The 20082-nt window shown below is 40.0% G+C and overlaps 1 protein-coding gene across 5 annotated transcripts in view; it reads left to right on the top strand.

The window, feature by feature from the left end:
• SLC25A21 (solute carrier family 25 member 21) overlaps nucleotides 1–20082 on the top strand; it is a 567550-nt gene that overhangs the window by 334692 nt on the left and 212776 nt on the right. For all 5 annotated transcript variants that reach the window (XM_066277783.1, XM_066277782.1, XM_066277787.1 and 2 more), the window contains exon 2: nucleotides 607–655. In XM_066277783.1, the coding sequence (XP_066133880.1) occupies nucleotides 607–655 (49 nt within the window). The remainder of the gene's footprint in view (nucleotides 1–606; nucleotides 656–20082) is intronic.

The raw sequence follows: 20082 nt of genomic DNA, 5'->3' as shown, positions 1-20082 counted from the left end.
TGCATGAGGCAAAGAGGGAGAGAAGGGGGAGAGGGAGGAGGAGATAAGCAGATGGTCACTTCTCCTATGTGCCCTGACCGGTTGGCTCAGTGCATAGGGTGTCAGCCTGGCATGTGGACATCTCAGGTTCAATACATGTTCTCTATTAAGCTATCAATCATTATCTTTAGTTCATGAATGTTGAAACTGAGGCTCATGATTTGCCATGTTGGTAGGTGGTGTAGGGGATGCTGAAAGACCTCTCTCCCTTCTTTCTTCTTTTCTTCCCTCCCTTTATTCCTCATATATCTGTATATTGGACTGGATTGAAATAACAGTAATTCCTGCCTACTTGATTGGGGTTCAGGACACCTGACTCCTTTTTATTTTCTTTTCCCTGCAGCCCCAGCTCCCTGCTGTGCCTAGGTACTCACATATCTTGCTTCCACTATACTAAAATCACATTATACTTTTGTCTTTTGTCACTAGCCTACAACTACTACCTGCCATGTCCAAAGTCCCAAATGTTTTATTTGAATCTTCATACTTGAGAAATCAGTAGGGTCAAGGAAATAAGAACGAGTGTTTACATAAGTGTTTATTGGACTTTTCTTTATCATATTTCAGGTCTTGTGGAAATCTGCCTGATGCACCCCCTCGATGTGGTGAAAACCAGGTAAGGTTCTGCATGAACAAGTTTTATTGACTTTGGCTGATATCCAAATTAAGGTCTGTCAGAGTACTAAATGCTAGAACTTGTCCCAGGCCAGTAGCTTCTCCCAATAATGCCATTAATATTTACTTCTTAAAGAAAATACTATTTGACAGATAAAATGTGAACAGTGAAATTTCTGGATTGAGGTCATTTAAAGTTATATAATATTTTACTGCCTTCACATGACAACCATAAGGGATGACTTCTGGCTAAACTGGTTAAGTGAGTTAAATTTATCAAAATGCTATAAAAAAACCCCTAAACTTTATGAATTATTATAGCAGACTTTCATTTGGCATTGTGTATAACAGATTGTTATTTAATAGTCAGCATTTTGATGTGAGACTCCAAAAATTTCAAGTCAACTTCTTAAATGGTGCTTAGAGAATGTATTCCTAGAACTGTTTGCCAGTGCAAAATACCATATTTCCAAGAAAATGCATTTGCTCTTGAAGGTAGAGACAAATAAGGGCAATGCATTAAATCTGTTTACCAAAAGAAAACAATCTTATGGATTTTAATATGATCTAAAACATTTTGAAAAGTTATCCTGTGGTTGAATTATTAAATTCTCTGTTTTTTCAAATGAGATGTTCTTAACATGTAGTGAAATTGTTCATTTATTTGTATTGTGTAAAACCCAAGAACATGATCCCTGGGTTATAGCGTAATAGCAAACAGTGCCATATAACAATGGGTTTGAACACAGCCTTACTGCCGCAAGTAGGAAATACAACAGTCCCCTTTATCCATGGCTTCTCTTTTTGAGGTTTCAGTTACCCATGGTCAACCATGGTGCAAACATATTAAATAAAAAATTTCAGAAATAGGCCCTGGCCTGTTGGCTCAGTGGTAGAGCGTCAGCCTGGCGTGCGGAAGTCCCGGGTTCGATTCCCGGCCGGGGCACACAGGAGAGGCGCCCATCTGCTTCTCCACCCCTCCCCCTCTCCTTCATCTCTGTCTCTCTCTTCCTCTCCCACAGCTGAAGCTCCATTGGAGCAAAAGATGGCCTGGGCGCTGGGGATGGCACCTTGGCCTCTGCCCCAGGCGCTGGAGTGGCTCTGGTAGCCACAGAGCAACGCCCCGGATGGGCAGAGCATCACCCCTGGTGGGCGTGCTGGGTGGATCCCGGTGGGGCGCATGTGGGAGTCTGTCTGACTGCCTCCCTGTTTCCAGCTTCAGAAAAATACAAAAAAAATTTTTTTTTCAGAAATAAACCATTTATAAGTTTTGAATTGTGTGCCTTTCTGAGTAACGTGGTGAAATCTCTCACTGTCACCCTTTGTTCTGCCCAGGACCTGAATCCTCCCTATGTCCAGCATATCCACACTGTGTGTGCAGTGCCATAGGTTTCCTGAGAGAGAGAGACCATATTCACATCACTTTTATTGCAGTGTACTGTTTTAATTGTTCTATTATTAGTTATTGTTGTTAATCTTTCACTATACTTAATTTATTAACTAATCTTTATCATGAGTATGTATGTACAGTCATCCCTTACCATGTTGCAGTTCACTTTTTGCAGTCTCACTGTATCATGGATTTTTAAATTATATATATCTAATTTTGTATTGTGGATTTTTTGCTATATTGCAGGATTTTGTGGTATATAGGTATTTTTATATATTTATTATTTTAATTATTTTTGCAGTAAAATAAACATTTTGTAGCCTAAAACATTGAAAACAATATAAAAATATTGAAAATATTAAAACATCATCAATCAAGTGTAGTATATTCACTGGTGAGTACTCATATAGAATTTTATATGTTATTAAAATTATGTAGGTTTAAGAGTGTAGAAAGTGTTTAAGAGCATAGGAAGTGTTTATAAGAGTGTGGGAAAGGTTAATAACAGTGTGGGAAAAGTTTATAAGAATATGAGGAGGGTTTATAAAACCTTAAAATATATATAAATAATAAAATAAATATAAGGTTGCTACTTGGCGGACTTTTGCCTATGGGGGGGGGTTCTGGAACCTAACCCCCATGATAGAAGAAGGACCACTATATTGGAAAAAACAGTATTTATAGGGTTTGGTAAAATCCATGGTTTCAGGCATTCACTTAGGGTCTTGGAATGTATCCCCCCACAGATGAGGGGGGATTATTATTGTACTTGAGGAGCCAGGCTGGTCACTGAATGAACATTTTGCTCAATTTACTAAAGAGGCTGCAGAATCTCAAGCTGGTTGCTGAAAGCAAGGGAGGGTGACTATGACGTGCATACCATATTATACTTCTAATAGTGATAAAGATGAGAATTTGGCCTGTGTTTTAATTCAGGCTTTAAAACAAAATACCACAGACTACGTGGCTTAAGCAAGAGACATTTATTTCTGACAATTCTGGAGGCTGGGAAATCTAAGACCAAGGTACCTATCAATTTGGTTCTTGATGTGGGTCTTCTTGACTTGCAGACAGTCAACTTCTTTCTCTGTATTCTCACATAGCAGAAAGAGAGATCTCTAATGTCTCTTCTTTTTCTTATACGGGCACTAATCCCATCACAAGGGGCTCCATCCTCATGACCTCATCTAAACCAAATTACTTCCCTAAAGTCCCACCTCTAAATACCATCCCATTGCAGGTGGGGTGGGGAGGGCTAGGGCTTCACAATATGAATTTGGGGGTTTTCCAACATTCAGTCCATAACAGCCTCAAGTCACCAAACCCAAACAGAGAAAGAATAAAACCACACATATTTAAATGTAAAATGTGTGTACTCCCTGGACCATCTTTGTAGAGTTTGCAAACATAAAGCAAAATTCACTGGCATGTCCTTAAATTTCGTGTTAACCTTCTTTGAAAAGCCGAAATATTTTTGCTAGTCTCACTAAGGAGTAAAAGTGTCTTTTTCATTTAAGGGCAATTGCCTAAATTTGTGAAGTTTTCAGATGAGCATGGAGGAGAAGAAACAAGAATGATTTAAACAAGATATCATATTGAAATTAAGGTTATACACTCACTCAGTCCTTCATTCATCCATTTAGCAAACATTTTGAGTAGCTAGTATGTGTGGGTTCCAGTCTAGCTTTGCCCTCAAGGACTTCATAAGAATTTCATCACAATGAATTTCAAAAACTAGTACAGTTGACCCTGGAACAGTGGGGGTTAGGGGCGCTGACCACTTGCACAGTCCAAAATCTGCATACAACTATTATTTCATTTCTTTGTATTGGATTTAAATAGAATAATTCTTAAAATGGATGTGCCAAGTTACTGGAGCTTTAAACCTTCTTCGATGTATTTTCATGCAAATGGATTTATTTATTGGGATTAGTCACATGCCTTTGCCTTCTCTCAAGGGATAGGGAAAATCCTTCCAGGTGCCCTAAAAGAGGAGGGAAGTATATTGAATAAAACCCCACAATCAGAGAATAAAAGCTCAAAATATGTGCAACTGATTCTGCAACAGAAGTAGAATATGTAAGATTGGTAGATTTATCACTGGGCCCTAACACATAGGTGACCGGAAGTAGACAGGACAAACTAAATAATGCTAAAATCTTTTCAGTATTATAGGAGATAACTACATTTCTAAATAAGATAAACTGTAAACTAGAAGCGATGATATATAAGGTCTACTGGAAAGTTCTGTCCATTTCTATCACAACAAGTTTCCACACGTAAGCACATGTTTATTTGGTGCATGTGTGCCTCTCTATTTTTATCACTTAATGTATACATACTGACATAGCAAATTAACTAAAACAAAGTTGATTCACGTTAGTCTTATGTATGAAGCGATAGTGTACCCATGGCTACTGATAAAGTTCATTTACGCCACTGTATTGTATACGAATTTCAACAAGGAAGAAATGCTACAGAAGCATGTAGAAATTTATTGAAAGTGTTTCGTGAAGGAACAGTTTCTGATAGGACATGCAGAAGATGGTTCGAAAAATTCAAAACAAGTAATTTCGACCTTTCTGATAAGCCACGTTCTGGGTGCCATCTTTGATCAATGACGATGTTAAGACCATGTTGGAGCAAGATCCTTTTCTGACAACATCGGAGATTGCAGAAAGGCTTAGTTCAGCTCAGCAAACCATTTTGGACTATATTCGGAAGATAGGATTGGTGTGGAAATATATTATTTAATAAAGTTTATTGACGTTAAGAAAAATTTGTATTTTGTTTTATTCCAAAAATGGACAGAACTTTCCGGTAGACCTTATATAAAACTATGTAGCATTATTTAAGCAGGTCACTTTCCTAAATGACATCTAAGGGCACTGAGTTCTGAGTTGTTGCAGACATTGTCCAAGTAGGGCATGGCAAGCCAATTCTCACTTGATTTACAGGGTTTTCTTGTGGGCTGTTTTTGCCTATTCGTAGATATTGCTTGAAGGCTGGTGCACTTAATTAACCTGAGTATAGAAATAGCTCATTTCCCACAATATCTCATGTGCTGGAGTATGGCAAAATAAATGTGTTTACTTCTTGAAGTCTAGTCTTTTGGGGTTTTTGTGCCTTATTTATTTATTTTAAATTGAGAAATTAAATTTAATGGGGTGACATTGGTCCGTAGAAGCACACAGGTTTCCAGTGTACATTGCCAAGGCATGTGAACTATTCATTGTATTGTGTGCCCATCATGTGAAGTCAAGTCCACTTTCTAGCACTGTATATTTGACCCCCTTTATTTTCCTTCCCCTCATCCTCCTCCCTCTGGTAACCACTTCACCTTCTGTCTATGAGACTCAGTTTTATATCCCACCCATGAGTGAGTGAAATCATACCTTTCTTAGCTTTTTTTCTGATTTACTTCTCTTTTTTTAATGAAAGAGAACAGAATCTAATAATGTATTTTCAAATTCTTTCTTCACAGGAGTTTTTCTTTCATTATTTGTTTCACTTTGTAAATGATCAGTTTTCTTACTCCAGGCTGGAGGGTGAAGGGGAGTAAGCGGTGGTGATCCTGAAGGCAGGGACCGGGCGACCTGCCCGAGACTGGAACCATTAGCAGATCAGTCTAGTGCCAGCTGAAGGCTCAGAGGAACACCAGCTGTGGCCTAAAACTCACTGCCTGACGCAGACAAGGAGGGAGAACAGTGGTGGGATTCAGCCGGTTCGCACCGGTTTGCGCGAAAATTAGACAGATACCTAATTTTTTGTTGAGTTCAGTGAACTGGTTGTTAAAATGGCACCTGTAATCAGGGTTCTCTCTAAGGTGAGCGCCTGGGCAGCCGCCCAATGTGAAAATCACAAATTTACATTCCTTATTCTTTTATAATGTTCATCTGCACAACAGCATAATCTAAGTGCCCATGGTGATGTTCATTCGTCCATAGATGAAGAAAATTACAAGTGAGGATGCCAATCAAGAAGCAATATGGAAATATCTTAAATAACAGTTTTATTGTTTTTTTGTCAGGTATTATTTAATATTTTTATTAACATTTTAAAAGTCTTATAATCTAGTTTTTTGTACTGTTTATTCTTATGTAAGTATTAAGTGCATGAAATAATAAATTACCTTTCAGTATATAATTTTTTTATACTTAAAATGGTCATTAGTGCAGAGAACTGGTTGTTAAATTATTTGAACCCCACCACTGCAGGGAGGGCTCTGATCTCACTTCCCCTACTCTTCAGTCTCCCAGTAGTGCCGCTTCTGCATCTGAACGCACGGAAGCCTGGACAGCCCAGCCTGGCACATGGCAGTCCCTCTGCGTAATGGAGCAGAGCAAAACAAGGGAAGGGTGAGAAATGAGTCTGCAGACAAACAGAACCAGGACTGACATATTGTCATTTTACTGGGTTTGGAGAAAAAGCTGACATAGCATGAATATTTTACTGAAATATTATTGACATATAATGTTCTATTCGTTTCAGATGTGCAACATAATGATTCCATATTTGTGTACATTGCAAAAGGATAGCACAATAAATCTAGTTAACATCCATCACCACATAGTTACACATTATTTTCTTGTGATGAGAACTTTTAAGATCTCTTCTCTTAGCATTTTTCAAATATACAAAATAGTATTACTAACTATAGTTACCATGCTGGAAATCATACTCCCAGGACTTACTTACTTTATAACTGCGAGTTTGTTCCTATCGATCACCTTTGCCCATGTGACTCATCCCCAACCACATAGGCTCTGGTAACCATCAGTCTGTTCTGTGTTTCTGTGAACTTGGTGGGTTTTTTTTCTTCTTTCTTTTTTAGAGTCTATTTATAAGTGAGAGCGCATGGTATTTGTCTTTTTTATTAAACTTATTGGAATGAAATTGGTTAATAAAATTATATAGGTTTCAGGTGCACAATTCTATAATACATAACCTGTATATTGTATTGTGTGTTCACCACCCCAAGTCAAGTGTCTATCACTGTTTATCCTTCCTTCACATTCTTCTTCCTCCTCCACTGCCCCCCTTTCTCTCTGGTAATCACCACACTGTTGTCTGTGTCTATGAGTTGCTTTTTTTTTTCTTTGCTTCATCCCTTCACCTTTTGCACCCGCTATTTGTCTTTGTCTAAGTCATGTCACTTAGCGAAATGTCCTCAAAGGCTATTTATCATCCGTGTTGTTACAAAGGGCAAAATTTTTTTCTTTTTTATGGCTGAAGTGATATATATCACTTCTTCTTTTTCATTTATCAATATTTAAAAAGTTATCAGTTCAATCCCCAATCCATGCAGAAACAGATCATTGTTCCTGACTCTCTTTCTCTCTCTTTCTTTTTCTCTCTCTTTCCCCTTCCTCTCTCTCTAAAATCAATAAATCTGGTATGAATGAATAAAAAAATTTAGACATTTAGATTGTAAGCACGCATTTTTAATTCATTATGCTTAACAGAAACTCACTTTGCATTTAAAAGATTAGAAATTATAATAAAAAAATCTTTGATGGAGAGATTTTAGGCACTGTGGCACCAGGCTTTATAAGAAATAGCTTTGCTACTCCACGTAAGTATAGCTCCAGGAGCAGACGTAAGGTAAGCAGAGGATGGCCACATGAGAGTTGCTTTGCACTAAGGGTCCTCACCAAATGCTAGTGCAGGAGATTAACTACAATGCTGTACACATGGCAGTTAAGTAGAGTCATAGTCTCCTTTGAGAGTCTCCTCAGAGATTTTCATATATACTGTTTTATAGTTCTGTTCATACACAGAGAACTTTGTGTACAATTGTGGTGTCAACTGATGGTAGATGGTCACTGGTACCAATTCACTGCCAACAGGAATCCCCAATTTAGGGTGCGGGGAAGAAGATAAGTTTATTTAGTGCAAAACAGCTCAATTGTGATACAGCCTGGCTTAGAAACAGCATGGTTGTGAGGCAGCTCTGGGCCCAGGCCCCTTTCTAGCTAGACAGTTCTACTGTGCTCCTCACCAATCTGCTCCGTTCTGTGTCGGTCTTCTCTGCTTTAGGACAGCTTCATGTTTCAGCTCGGCCATGAAAACTCAGTCTTTCATAGAAAGGGAAAGTGTGCTTTCAGAGACAGACAGGAGCTGGCATATAGAGAGAAGTCCCCATCCTGTCCCCTGATTGGTCCATCCTCATGCAAATGAGGACTCCAAGTCCACACAGTTTGATTGGTTTAAAAGATAGTGTCCTGACTGGTCAGAATGGAGCCACTCTGACAGGTTAGTGAAGATGTTGATGGAGATATAACTATGCAGCTCCAATTGCATGGGGAAACCCTCTGTCCTTTTTGTTGAAATAGAATTCTAGGAGCTTCTTTATAAGGGCTGGCTCACATGGTAGCAACACAGTGCAGGCAGGCAGTTCAGTGCAGAGGCAGATAGTTCACTACAGGTGTCTCCCAGAAGTGCAGTCTTCATGAGAGGCCCCTGTGCTAGGATCTTCTTTTCAGTAGATAATCTTCTTTCTTGGTATCCACAACCCTCTGGTTAAGAACCCATAGCTACAAATGACAAAGACCCTATTTACTTACATAACTAGGAAGACCAACAGTAGTTTCTGTCTTTGTATTCTCCAGGAATTTAGCACTTTTGTTTGCTTGATTGTTTGTTTGTTTTTAAGATTTTATTTATCGATTGTTTTAGAGAGAGAAGTGGGAGGCTGGAAAAGTGGCAGCCACTCATAGTGGTTGTTCTTGTATGTGCCTTGACCGAGCAAGCCCAGAGTTTTGAACCTGTGACCTCAGTATTCCCAGTTGATGCTCCATTCACTACACCACCACAGGTCAGGCTAAAATAATCAGTAATATCTCATATCTCTGATATTGTCTCTTATTCTTTCTCTCACTCTTGCTCACTTCCTCTCTCCCCTTCTCCCTTCAGCTTTTCTTTTACTCTATGGGCTTCATTTTAGGGTGGCTTTTCTTACTTGGCACCAGATATCCCCAACAGCTTCAAGTGTACACAGTCCTTGGTGTTTCCTTGACTCTCTCTGAGGATAACCTACCTAACAGTTAAGAACTCTGGGGGGAATACATCTAACTGGAAAATTCTAGAGTGAAGCTGTCTGGATTCAAATCTTGTTTCATATTATCCATGTAACCACAGGTCAGGTAAGTTGTTTACCTTCCCTGTGTCTTAGTTTTCTCATCGTGTGTGTGTGTGTGTGTGTGTGTGTGTGTGTGTGTGAGAGAGAGAGAGAGAGAGAGAGAGAGACAGAGAGAGACAGAGAGAGACAGAGACAGAGAGAGAAAGAGAGAAGGACAGATAGGGCAGACAGACAGGAAAGGAGAGAGATGAGAAGCATCAGTTCTTCATTGTGGCACCTTAGTTGTTCATTGATTGCTTTCTCATATGTGCCTTGACCCGGGGGGTTCCAGCCGAGCCAGTGACCCCTTGCTCAAGCCAGCGACCTTGGGCTCAAGCTGATGAGCCTTGCTCAAACCAGATGAGCCTGCTCTCAAGCTGGCAACCTCGGGGTCTCAAACCTGGGTCCTCCGCATCCCAGTCTGACGCTCTATCCACTGCGCCACCGCCTGGTCAGGCTTCTGATCTTTAAATGAGAACAATAATGATATCTGCATTATTGTGAGAAATAAATGACTGCATAGGTGTATATGTATATACGTATATATATATAAATACTTATACATACATGCATATATAAATACTTATACACACACACATATATGTATATCATGTTCAAAACTTTTCAGCAAAGGAAAGGAAAGGGGACTACAAAGATAAATGGAGTTTATAAGGTAGTCAGGGAAACACAAGGGTGAATACAAAGTGTGGGAGAGGGAAAATGCTTGATATGGAGTCAGGCGGTTTCAAGTTTCCAAGCCAGAAGATGTGTGTTCTGTGAACACTGCATTTAAACTCTTCCTGAGCAGGGTGCTTGCAAGTAGAGAGTCCTTCTGGGCCAGAGAGCATTGGTTTAGTCTATATGTTCCTGTTGACATCATTCCACGCTTCATTTTAGGACTGTGTGCTGACATTGTTAGGTAACCCAAGGCTAGCACAGTGCCTGGCCTTCTGGAGGTGCCAGCAAATGCTGTGGAATAAATGAGGTTTTGGTAACAATCAGAAATAATAGCCCTATGAATTGTACCTCCAAAGTAGAAGTCTAGAAAGTGAAAAATGTGGAGTTCTGTTGTCTCCATTTTCAAAATGTATAGAAAGGGAGAAATTAATGGATAGGATGGTGGGCAAAAGCATCTCAAACTATGGTGGAGTTTCAGGGTCAGAATTGGGAATGAGTGAGGTGAGAGGGGTCCCACTGGTGTGTGCCAGGAGAGGTGGGCGGCCAACCAGCACGAGGGATCGAAGGTGCCAGGGAGCATGGCTGTCAAGCTTCAGGATGGACTCCATCTGGTACCACATTGGCTAATCAAAATAAAATGTATGCACATTTTTAATTTTGAGTTTTCTAGGAACCACATTTTTAAAAAGTTAAAATAAAAGTGAAATTAATTTTAACAATTTATCTTCTTTAACATCACATACCCAAAACATTGTCATAGCAACATTTAACCAATATAAAAATTATTGATAAGATATTTTGCATTTTTTTATATCAATCCTTGAAATCTGGTGCACATTTTACACTTAAAGCACTTCTCAGTACTGACTGGTCAGTCACCTATCAATGCTCAGTAACAACAACATGGAGCTAGAGGTGAACAGATAAGACAGTCCAGGCCTGAAGTATGATGGGAAGGAAGTTCTTTCAGAAGAAGGAGACGTGGTCCAGTGGCTCCTTTGTAAGAATACTCTTGTTTGGAATGGGGTTGACAGTTGTAAATAAGCAGGCTCCTAGGTGGGAGGGAATTTTACCACATATGTATGTGAAGGTTTGTACCTGTGTTCAGAAAGTGGCATTCAAAGCCCCAAAGATTTCTCATAGTTACAGCCCAAGGGGGTTTTAGCCTACATCCCTTTCATACTTTTATTTCCAGGAAGGGAAATAGTTCATTGTGCTTCAGGAAGAAAGAATTACTGAGGCATTTATTCTGTTTCCCTCCACACACAATCATTTTCATCATTTTTGTTTTATTTCATTTTTGAAAGGGGCATAAATCAGGTGCAAACTAAATTAATTAGCGATCCTGTAAGGACTGGTCCTTTAGAAGCACATGCTGCTACAGAGCTGCAAGGCACATGTTCTGGAGAGCGTTGGGAAGGGAGGAGAGAGGCACTTCACGTCTCCTTACAGACTCAGGCTGCTGGTGAGTGGACAGGTCAGTGCATACCTTGCCTTTCATCCTCCCTCCCATCAGGACTTAACTTGCACTGAAAAGTCTTATCATACTTCTCTCATAGCATATCAATCACTGTGTGAATTCTAAAGACTCACATGGGTTAAAAACTTGGCATCCATGTGTCATTATATATGTGCTTATGGGGCTTTTACTCAAACTGTTGAGATTGATTTACACTCTATCAGTGGCCGCCAAACTCCCCCGAATCCAAAACTTTAAGGGTTGGACCCACCAATATTTATGTTTAACACCCTCCTGGGTGAATCTTTAGCAGCGAGCCCAGACTGGTCACTGGGTCAGCCTTTGGAAACCAGTGCTGAATACCCTATAAGGCAGTTCAGTAAAAAGTCTTCACGTAAAGAATTTCTCGTGTGTGTGTGTGTGTGTGTGTGTGTGTGTTTGTGTGTGTCACATCTCATTGACCTGTGGTTCTCATTGGTTTCATTTATGGAAACTGCTTTGTTAGCAGTGAATGAAGGTGAAAGGGCAGAAGTTCCTTGCAGAGTTAATCATGTGGTTTGTGAGAACAATATGAGAATATATTATCTACAGCCAGAAAAAAAAGAACTACAAAAAACACATTTTGTCCTACTGAGTGGAGTTACAGGGACAAAAACCAATGCCAGAAAATAGGAGAAGAGTGAGTACTGGTTGCTATGGAGAGAAGGTAAATGTCTCTGATGGGTAAAAATGATTTAGAGGCATAATCACACCACAAACTTTAATAAAAAGAAATCTGAGGATGGGCTATGGTGAAGGGCTGCTTTGTGGGGAGTCCAACAGAGTGAAGAGATGAGGACGTAGAACACTATGGCCCTCTTTGCGGGGGCAGAGAGAGAGGGGAGAAAAGCCGTGAACTGGAAAATGAACACTTAATTTAGAAGTTGGACTGGGACGTTGAACAACCATCAGGGCCAACAAAACAGCAGGATAGAAACAAAGAAATGAAGAATGCTTTCCCCCAATAGGTCCTCTTTCTTAAAGGAAAGGAATCCTTTTAAATGGGGACACAACAGTGGAAAAGCTTAGGATGGAGTAGTAAAGGCAGCAGTCTATAGGATTAAAACAATATTAATGGGGGCAGCTGAGAAGTTTATTTACATATGTTAATGATTTGTCCATGGTATAAAACATCAAGATCACATTCAGAGTTACATCATGGTTATGACTGATTTCTCACTGTGCGTAGACATTCAGGGCTAGACCACTTATCATGGCTTGTTTCTAACCACAGAGAAAATGTGTCTGAGGTAAAGCATGCAAGGAGTAGAACCACAGTCCTGTAAACTATATTTTTTTATTGGGACTTTGTCATGTAACTAATTCAATCAACAGCAACATATGATAGTATAAAATGGTTACAGGTATCCTCAAATACATGTGAGTGTAAGTTCGACTGTGCATTGGAGTTGCTTGACTCTTTTAGGGTTTCTCTGGGATTTGGTTCATAATTGAAATGTTTTTTTGTAGTGACTGAGCTATAGCAAGGAAGTACTGGGTGGGGAGCACCGGCAACTCTGCATTCATTATGTAATTCTTTTCCATACAGTCATCAGTAGAGATTTTATGTATTAACATAATCAAATAAAAATGGTGCACAAGCTGGATATATTTGGAAGGGATAGAGGTGACAATTAACTATGTTCTTCTTGGCACATTGTAGGTCTACAGTGAATATGTGTTAAGTGAATAAATGTGTGCTTTAAAATGACATTTGTTCTCACCTAACTGCTTTATTACAAATTAAATTCATCATGGCTAATGAGTTCACGGCAGACTTTAAAAGGCCCCACATTTCCAAAGTGATTTAATTCAGAAAACTAATATAACCTCAGCATCACCCTAAAACCAGAGAAAACAATCCTATTCCGTGCACTGTTCAGAATGCTGCATGTCTACATGTTGGATAGGCGTCCCTTTCTGGAGAAAGGCAGGGGGTTTGGGGGTAATGGCCATGGCCCATGAAGAGGTTTCATTAATATTTATGCTGGGATTTTTTTTTACTTGGATATTGTTCTGCCTCTCTTTAGGATAACAAGGGTTGTATAGGAACTGTGGAAAACTCAGAAGGGTCCCCACTCGAAAGTCTTGTTGCCCCCTCACATCTGGTGGTCCTCTCCACTTGAGCATGAGGCAGTCGCGATTGTTTCCTTATCCATAGGGAGTGTTCCACGCGTGTCAGCCTTGGCTGCTACTGCTCAGTTTAATCACTTGTCCAGGAGCCCAAGAGCGATGAGGAGGAGACAGAATGAGGAGACACATAAGGACTTGTTTCCCTGGGGCAGTGGGGGGCAATCAGTCCCAAAGATCTTATACAAAACAATCTTGCTACCATAGGCTAAAGTTATTTTTCAGATCAATTAATAAGGAGAAAATCATTTCCTTTTACAAAATTCAGTCAGCGCCCCATACATAAAATAACTAAGTTTTATTATGTTAAATCAACTGTAACTCACTTTATAATCTTTCACTGTTGTTTCTAATATTTTTCTTTCTTTTTGTATATGGAATTCTTTTTAAAACCACTCCCTACAGAAGCATGCTGTTTTTATGATTCACGTTGTGGAAACTTTGTAAAGTGTTCCATCTTTCCTTAAATGGTGTTTTTGTCTATATTCATAAGGTAAGGTTTTGGCGTTTATTTAAAGTACAGTAGTGGCTATTCCTCAGCTAACTAAATAAGCTGAGGAGATTCTCCCTTAGCTGGTTGCACAAGGTATGTTCTGCTGGCACTCTCTTTTCCTTCTGCTTAACTTTACCAATGGTCCTAGCCTGGAGCATGAGAAGGAAAAGCACTAATGTGTCCTTTTTCATTTTTTAAAATATAGTTAATATATGGTATTATATCAACCTATACACTCTTAATGATCATCAATGGGCTTCTCCAGACATTTTTTTTTTTTAGATGATAGGTAAATGATTTTTAAATAAGTTTCTTATCTTTGTCAAGGGAAAACAAATTCTTTTTTTTTAATTAAGTAAGAATATGTGAAACAGAGAGACAGACTCCCGCATACTCCCTGGGATCCACCCAGCAAGTCCCCTGGCAAGCCCCCTAATGGGGATGCTATGCCCATCTGGGGCCGCTGCTCCATTGCTTGGCAACTGAGCTATTTTAGTGCCTGAGGCAAGGCCATGGAGCCATCCTCAGTGCCCAGGGCCAACTTGCTCAAACCAATGGAGCCATAGCTACAGGAGGGGAGGAGAGAGAGAGAGAAAGAAGGGGGAGGAGAGAGGTAGAGAAGCAGATGGTCACTTCTCCTGTGTGTCCTGACTGGGCATCAAACCCGAGACTTCCACATGCCAAGCCAATGCTCTACCACTGAGCCAACTGGCCAGGGTGAAAGCAAATTCTGAAATGAGCATTAGTATGAAGGCTATCTCGCCACCACCACCCCACTGCCCCCTAGTCCCATTTAAGATTTTATCCCAATTGCTTTTAAATTATGAGCAACTTCATTCATCTACTTATTTAGTCAGCTCATCACAGGTTCCCCTACAATGAGATATTTTGTCTTAGCCATGGCTTAGATTTCCATTTGGGGTTACTAGAACTTAATCTAACAATAAAATATATGAATAAAATAAATTGATTTGGGATCATTTTGAATTAAAAACCAAAGTGAATATTTTTCTCAGTGTTTTTTGTGCCATCATAAATTTTTCTCAGATGATCTATTTTAAGTACAGGGGGGTGGATTTGGAACTGATACATGTTTATTTTCAAGTGGCTATTTAAAGGCTATTTGAGATAAAACCTAGCTCTAAATTCAAGAAATAAAGTGAGAATTAAAAATGTTTTCTATGGCCCTGGCCAGATCAATTAGAACATTGTCCTGATACCTTAAGGTTGTGGGTTGGATCCCTGGTCAGAGCACATGCAAGAATCAACCAGTGAATGCAGAAACAAATCAGTGTTTCTCTCTCTCTCTAAAATCAATAAATATATTTTTAAAAAATGTTTGCTACCTTTTTTTTTAGATGTAATACTTATTTTATTGTAAACTATTTCTAGTTAGCTCTAAGCAGTTTGCCACCAGTGAAAATAAAATTGTCTTACCCAGGAGTGTTTGCTCTTCAGCTGTGTCTATTTAAAAGACAACAACACAGGTGCTTGTCTCATGAGGGCTGGAATATGACTCAGGAAGTCAGGTGTAATGGAGGAAATACTTTAGGATACTTAGTTGGGCTTTTCCTGTAGCGTGAGAAAACTTGCAAGTGCTGAGAGAGAAGCCACTTGAGAAGAGAAAGCTCTGACTGTGAGCTGACCCTGAGACGCTCACTCCGACCGTACCCATGGGAGAGCTGCCTGTGAGTTGAGCATATAGTGGGAATCAAGCCTAATGAAATCTAAATTGTTGGGGTCGTAGCACAGCTTCAAGCCTTGGTTATCATGGATATTCTAGAAGATTGTTTTTCCTCCCTGTGAAACAAAAATAAAAAATAATAAATTTCTTTAGACAAACATAAATTTAAGGCTAATGATGTAATATCATAACTGTGAACCTTGACCAAAATTGATAAAACTGTTTAACAGTCCTGGAAAATCGATTAATTCTCAAAAATATTCTTGTTGAGATGGCTAAAATAGGCTTATTGTTTTTGCTTCACAGTCAGGGCGCAGCTGAGATTTAGTTTTGACATAATGAAGAAGTTTGCAAAATGATAAATAGGGCTGTATATTCTCTCGATGCAATTCTACATACTCTGGGCCAAGTTCTTACAGAAGAAAATTTTCCCATTTGGGGTTATTGAATAATATTTTCTGCAGTGAAACTTTTGTGAGTACCTAATAGGTTGCATACTTTCCTTTTATAGCAAAAACAATCCAAAATTAAACTAAATATCCTCAGTTTGGGCTAATGAAGATCTATCTAGGATATACATTTCTATTTTTTTATGAAAGAAAACAACATATCATAGTAGACAGCTCACTTTCAGATGTAATTCTGTACAACTAAATACTCAAAGAAAAAAAATAGGCTTTAGAATCTGTTATCCTTCTATTTGTCTCCTTTTAAATTCTGAAAAGTAACAAGTATGCTCAAGGTTTCTTTTCTAGATGTTCTAAAATGGGAGCTGGTTAGAATTCTGGCCGTTTTGCTTCCAAAGGACAGGTCAGCAGAGGCGATCCCTCTGTGGCCAGGCTTTCGGTGTTAAGGGAGATAGTGATGAACACACGTCAACCCCGGGAGGCAGCAGGGCATGCGGGAACGTGAAGACTGGAGACCGGTGGCCCAGTGTAGCACTGTCGGCCCCAGAAGTTCGTCAACAGAACTGCTCTGGGACTTTATTTCTCACCTGGAAAGTAAGGGTATACCTCCAAATGACCTCACAGGCTTCTTCCAATTTGATATTGTTTCTAAATCTATGTTTTCATTGCTTAAAAATAACATGATCTGAGCACATATGTCGCAGTGGAATTTCTCTACCCCTTGAACATGCCATGCTATCTGCTGGGCTCAGTTGTCATCTTCCGTGAAGGTCTTCTCTGGCCATGTCATCTAAAGTGGCCTCCTGTGTTCCTCTTCCTCATTGCCCTATTTATCTTCTCTCTAGTCTTTGATCTTGTCAAGTTGGTTTGCTTGTCTACTCACTAACTGCCCACCTCCACTGGAATGTAGGATTCTAAAAGCAAAGAACCATCTTCCTTTCTGTTCATTACTGTATGTGTACAGTGTCTAGAAGAGTGTTAGCACACGAAGAAATTGTCATTTGAACCTGGGATGGTGGCGCCTCTCTCAATTCTGTCTATTCTCTTCTGCCAAGGTTCTACCTTCCTTCTTCAGTCCAGTGCACTGGTGACCACCTCACCGACTAGACTAGAGCAAGAAGGACTCATCTTCTGGGTGATTCTAGGATTGCCGGGCAGGGCGCTGGTGACAGATGGGCCTCGTGAGGCCATCCTGGATGCTCCTTAGATAAATGTGTTTAGTGCACACAATATTTTATTTCACCTTTGCACCTCATAAGCCTGTTTTTTAAATAAATAATGCCAGTTGGAGTAGGCAGAGCTGTTGCATTTCTCAAATTAGTTCTTTTTGTTAGCTTAGTAATTGGCCTAACTCTTATTTATTTAAAGAGTGTAGAAATATTTTTTACATCAGGATTTGTTAGGCATCTTAAACATTTTTTCTTTCAGATCCGACTAGGATTAGTAGTGTCAAGCAGGGCTCCAGCTGTATTTCAAAACAAAAATAATGTGTGACTTCCAAAAGTAATATTTTCTAGTTTCTTCTCCTAGAATCTGGGAGGTGGACTGGGTGGGGGAGAAGAGTGAGAGGAAGGACTTTATTAAGAAAATGTTAATCACTACTTCTGAAACAATAATCTTGGAATAATTTTTGTATTTACACTATGTTTGGTCCTAACGAATTCTAAATTAGCATTTCTATTTCCCTATTACATACTAAAAACTTAAGTAGATTATTTATTTTATTTTATTTTATTCTAGTACTAAAATGAGGAAACTTCTTTTATATTTAAAAACACAAAAAAAATGACCCTGAAATTTATCTTCAGGTTGAAGAATTGGAAAAGAACTATTGTCTGGCATTTTGATGTCCCAGAGTGTGCGAACACTGTCCCTGTCCAGCTGCTGCCCAGCCGGGTTCTGGGGGAACATTCAGAGTGGTGTTTGGGCAGCACAGGGAGTGGCGAGCATAGTCAGGGTCCTGTATCAGGCAGCTGTTCCAGGCTGCACACTGTAACAAGGGAATGGGAGGAAAGAGAGAAGCATTCCCAAATGAAACATCATTCTCAGGAAATGAGCCAAAACACCTGTGAGAGGTCGGGGGTCAGAAAATACACACTCAGGGTTCAATATTTTGATCACATTGCACAAAAGAAAATGATCATAGATAGTGGAGAAAAGAACGTCTGAAATTTTATGAAGAGACTGGGAACTAAACAGTTTTTCTCCCATGACTCTGATGTTTTAGAAAATGTTTCCAGAATTGACACTGAAACTTTCTGGTGGCCTCTTATTTCTTAAGCATCGCGTTGAGAAGTTATTTATCTTTTTCTGTTAATTCCCAGAGGTTCACTCTGGGAACCTTCTGCACCAGTTCCTTGGCCTGTGCTTCCAGGGCGCTGAGAGGGGTGGGGGAGGTCCGGCAGCAGAGATGGAGAGACAGCTCGGTCCTGAATCGTGGGCAGCTCACTTCTATGGAGGAAAAAGTGGTTTGGAAACATTACTTCATGGGACCGCCAAGTGAAAAAGAGGGTGTTTTTTCCATCTCATTTCCCAGCTCTACAGTCTCTGAAATCTGCCTGATTCTTGCCAGGTGTCGAAGTATAACCTTTTCTTGTCAACCACGCATGACTAATGATTAATCTAATGACTGTGCAAAGTTTGAAATTCACATTTTAACTCACTGGCTACAGTATGTCTTCATAAATTGTAAAAATAAATAAATAAATAAATATGTTTCCCTGGAAAAAAGCCAATAAAAACCAAGTTTTAGTCTTGATTGCTACATTCACTTGCAGTTGTTGACCCTGTAGGTGGTCAAGGAGAAATAAAATGGCAGCCCCCACCAGCTTGTCTTCAGGCCTGTGACCCCAGCCCAGCACGTAAGGCCAGGGCCTGTCCCCTACAGGGGTCTTCATGATGTCAGCATCATTGGGCAGAGCAATATTTGACTCTTAAACTGCTTCCCTTACAAGCCACAGTTTTTCTCTTTTCACTGTTGCCTGAAGGCAGCAGGAGGGCTGAAATATCCCGTCCTCTTTTAAATCCCCCAAGATGATTTGAAACTTTAAATGAAGAAAGACCACTTTGATCATTGGCCATTTACTAATTAGGTAGTCATTCTCAAAAAACCTCTGCAAAATTGTCTTTTCTCTACCCTATGTGTCAAAGAAGCAAGATCTCGAGGAGTCTTCTCTGTGTTCATGCCTGCCCCAGGGCCTGCCTTGAGTGCTTATAAAAACAAATCTGCCTCTAGCCAAGCAGTGGGTAATGGGACCTGGAGCCTCTCTGCAAGGTCACCTGTTTAAATAGAGACTCCTGTAGACCTGCCCGGAAGGTGTTGCCATCAGAGGGCTTCTCACTCACTTGCTCTTGGGGTCTTATAGGAGGTGAACTTCCAGCGTTGGTCCTGTCTTCCAGAGCTCTCTTCAGATGGCCCATCTTCCTTGCAATTGAGTATAAGAAGTATGGAGTACCAAACCCAGGCAGGTCTAGACCCCAGGCAGAAGATGAAGCACACTTTAATGCAAAGAGTTTCCTTTAAAATTAAAATAGAACGATTCCATTTGGCTACTGGAGTGTGTTATAGAGCCATCAAACAGTGGCAAATGTAAAAAGACCCCATGGAAATGTGAGGCCTGTAAAAATCATTGCAAAAAAATGATGCCAAAATTGTTCACAGAATTAGATGGCTTCTGCACCAGCAGCAAGCTTCCTTGGACAGTACAGCAGATGAGCCTCTCCCAAATTACATTAAAAGATAACAAGCCTGGATGTGAGGGTGATCTGGCTGCGACATCTGTCACCCCATTGATCGTCAGGGTTGATTTGGCTGATCTGGCTGGCTAGGTGGGTGTCCCCTTCCTCCCTCACCACTCTGTGTGCATCCCTCCTGAAGCTGCAGGCTCGATCCAAGAGGATGACCTTCCCCAACAGAGAAGAGGACCATTCTTCGGTCAAGGGTATACAAGTAGCTGCACTCCCCTGCTGGAACCTCCAAACAAGTGTCAAGATAACAAGCCAAATATTTGTGACTCTCTCATTCTTTC

Source organism: Saccopteryx bilineata, chromosome 4 (assembly GCF_036850765.1).
Source record: "Saccopteryx bilineata isolate mSacBil1 chromosome 4, mSacBil1_pri_phased_curated, whole genome shotgun sequence".
Lineage (NCBI taxonomy): Eukaryota > Metazoa > Chordata > Mammalia > Chiroptera > Emballonuridae > Saccopteryx > Saccopteryx bilineata.
The sequence above is the reverse complement of the archived record's forward strand: the minus strand, read 5'-3'. Positions and strand labels throughout refer to the sequence as shown.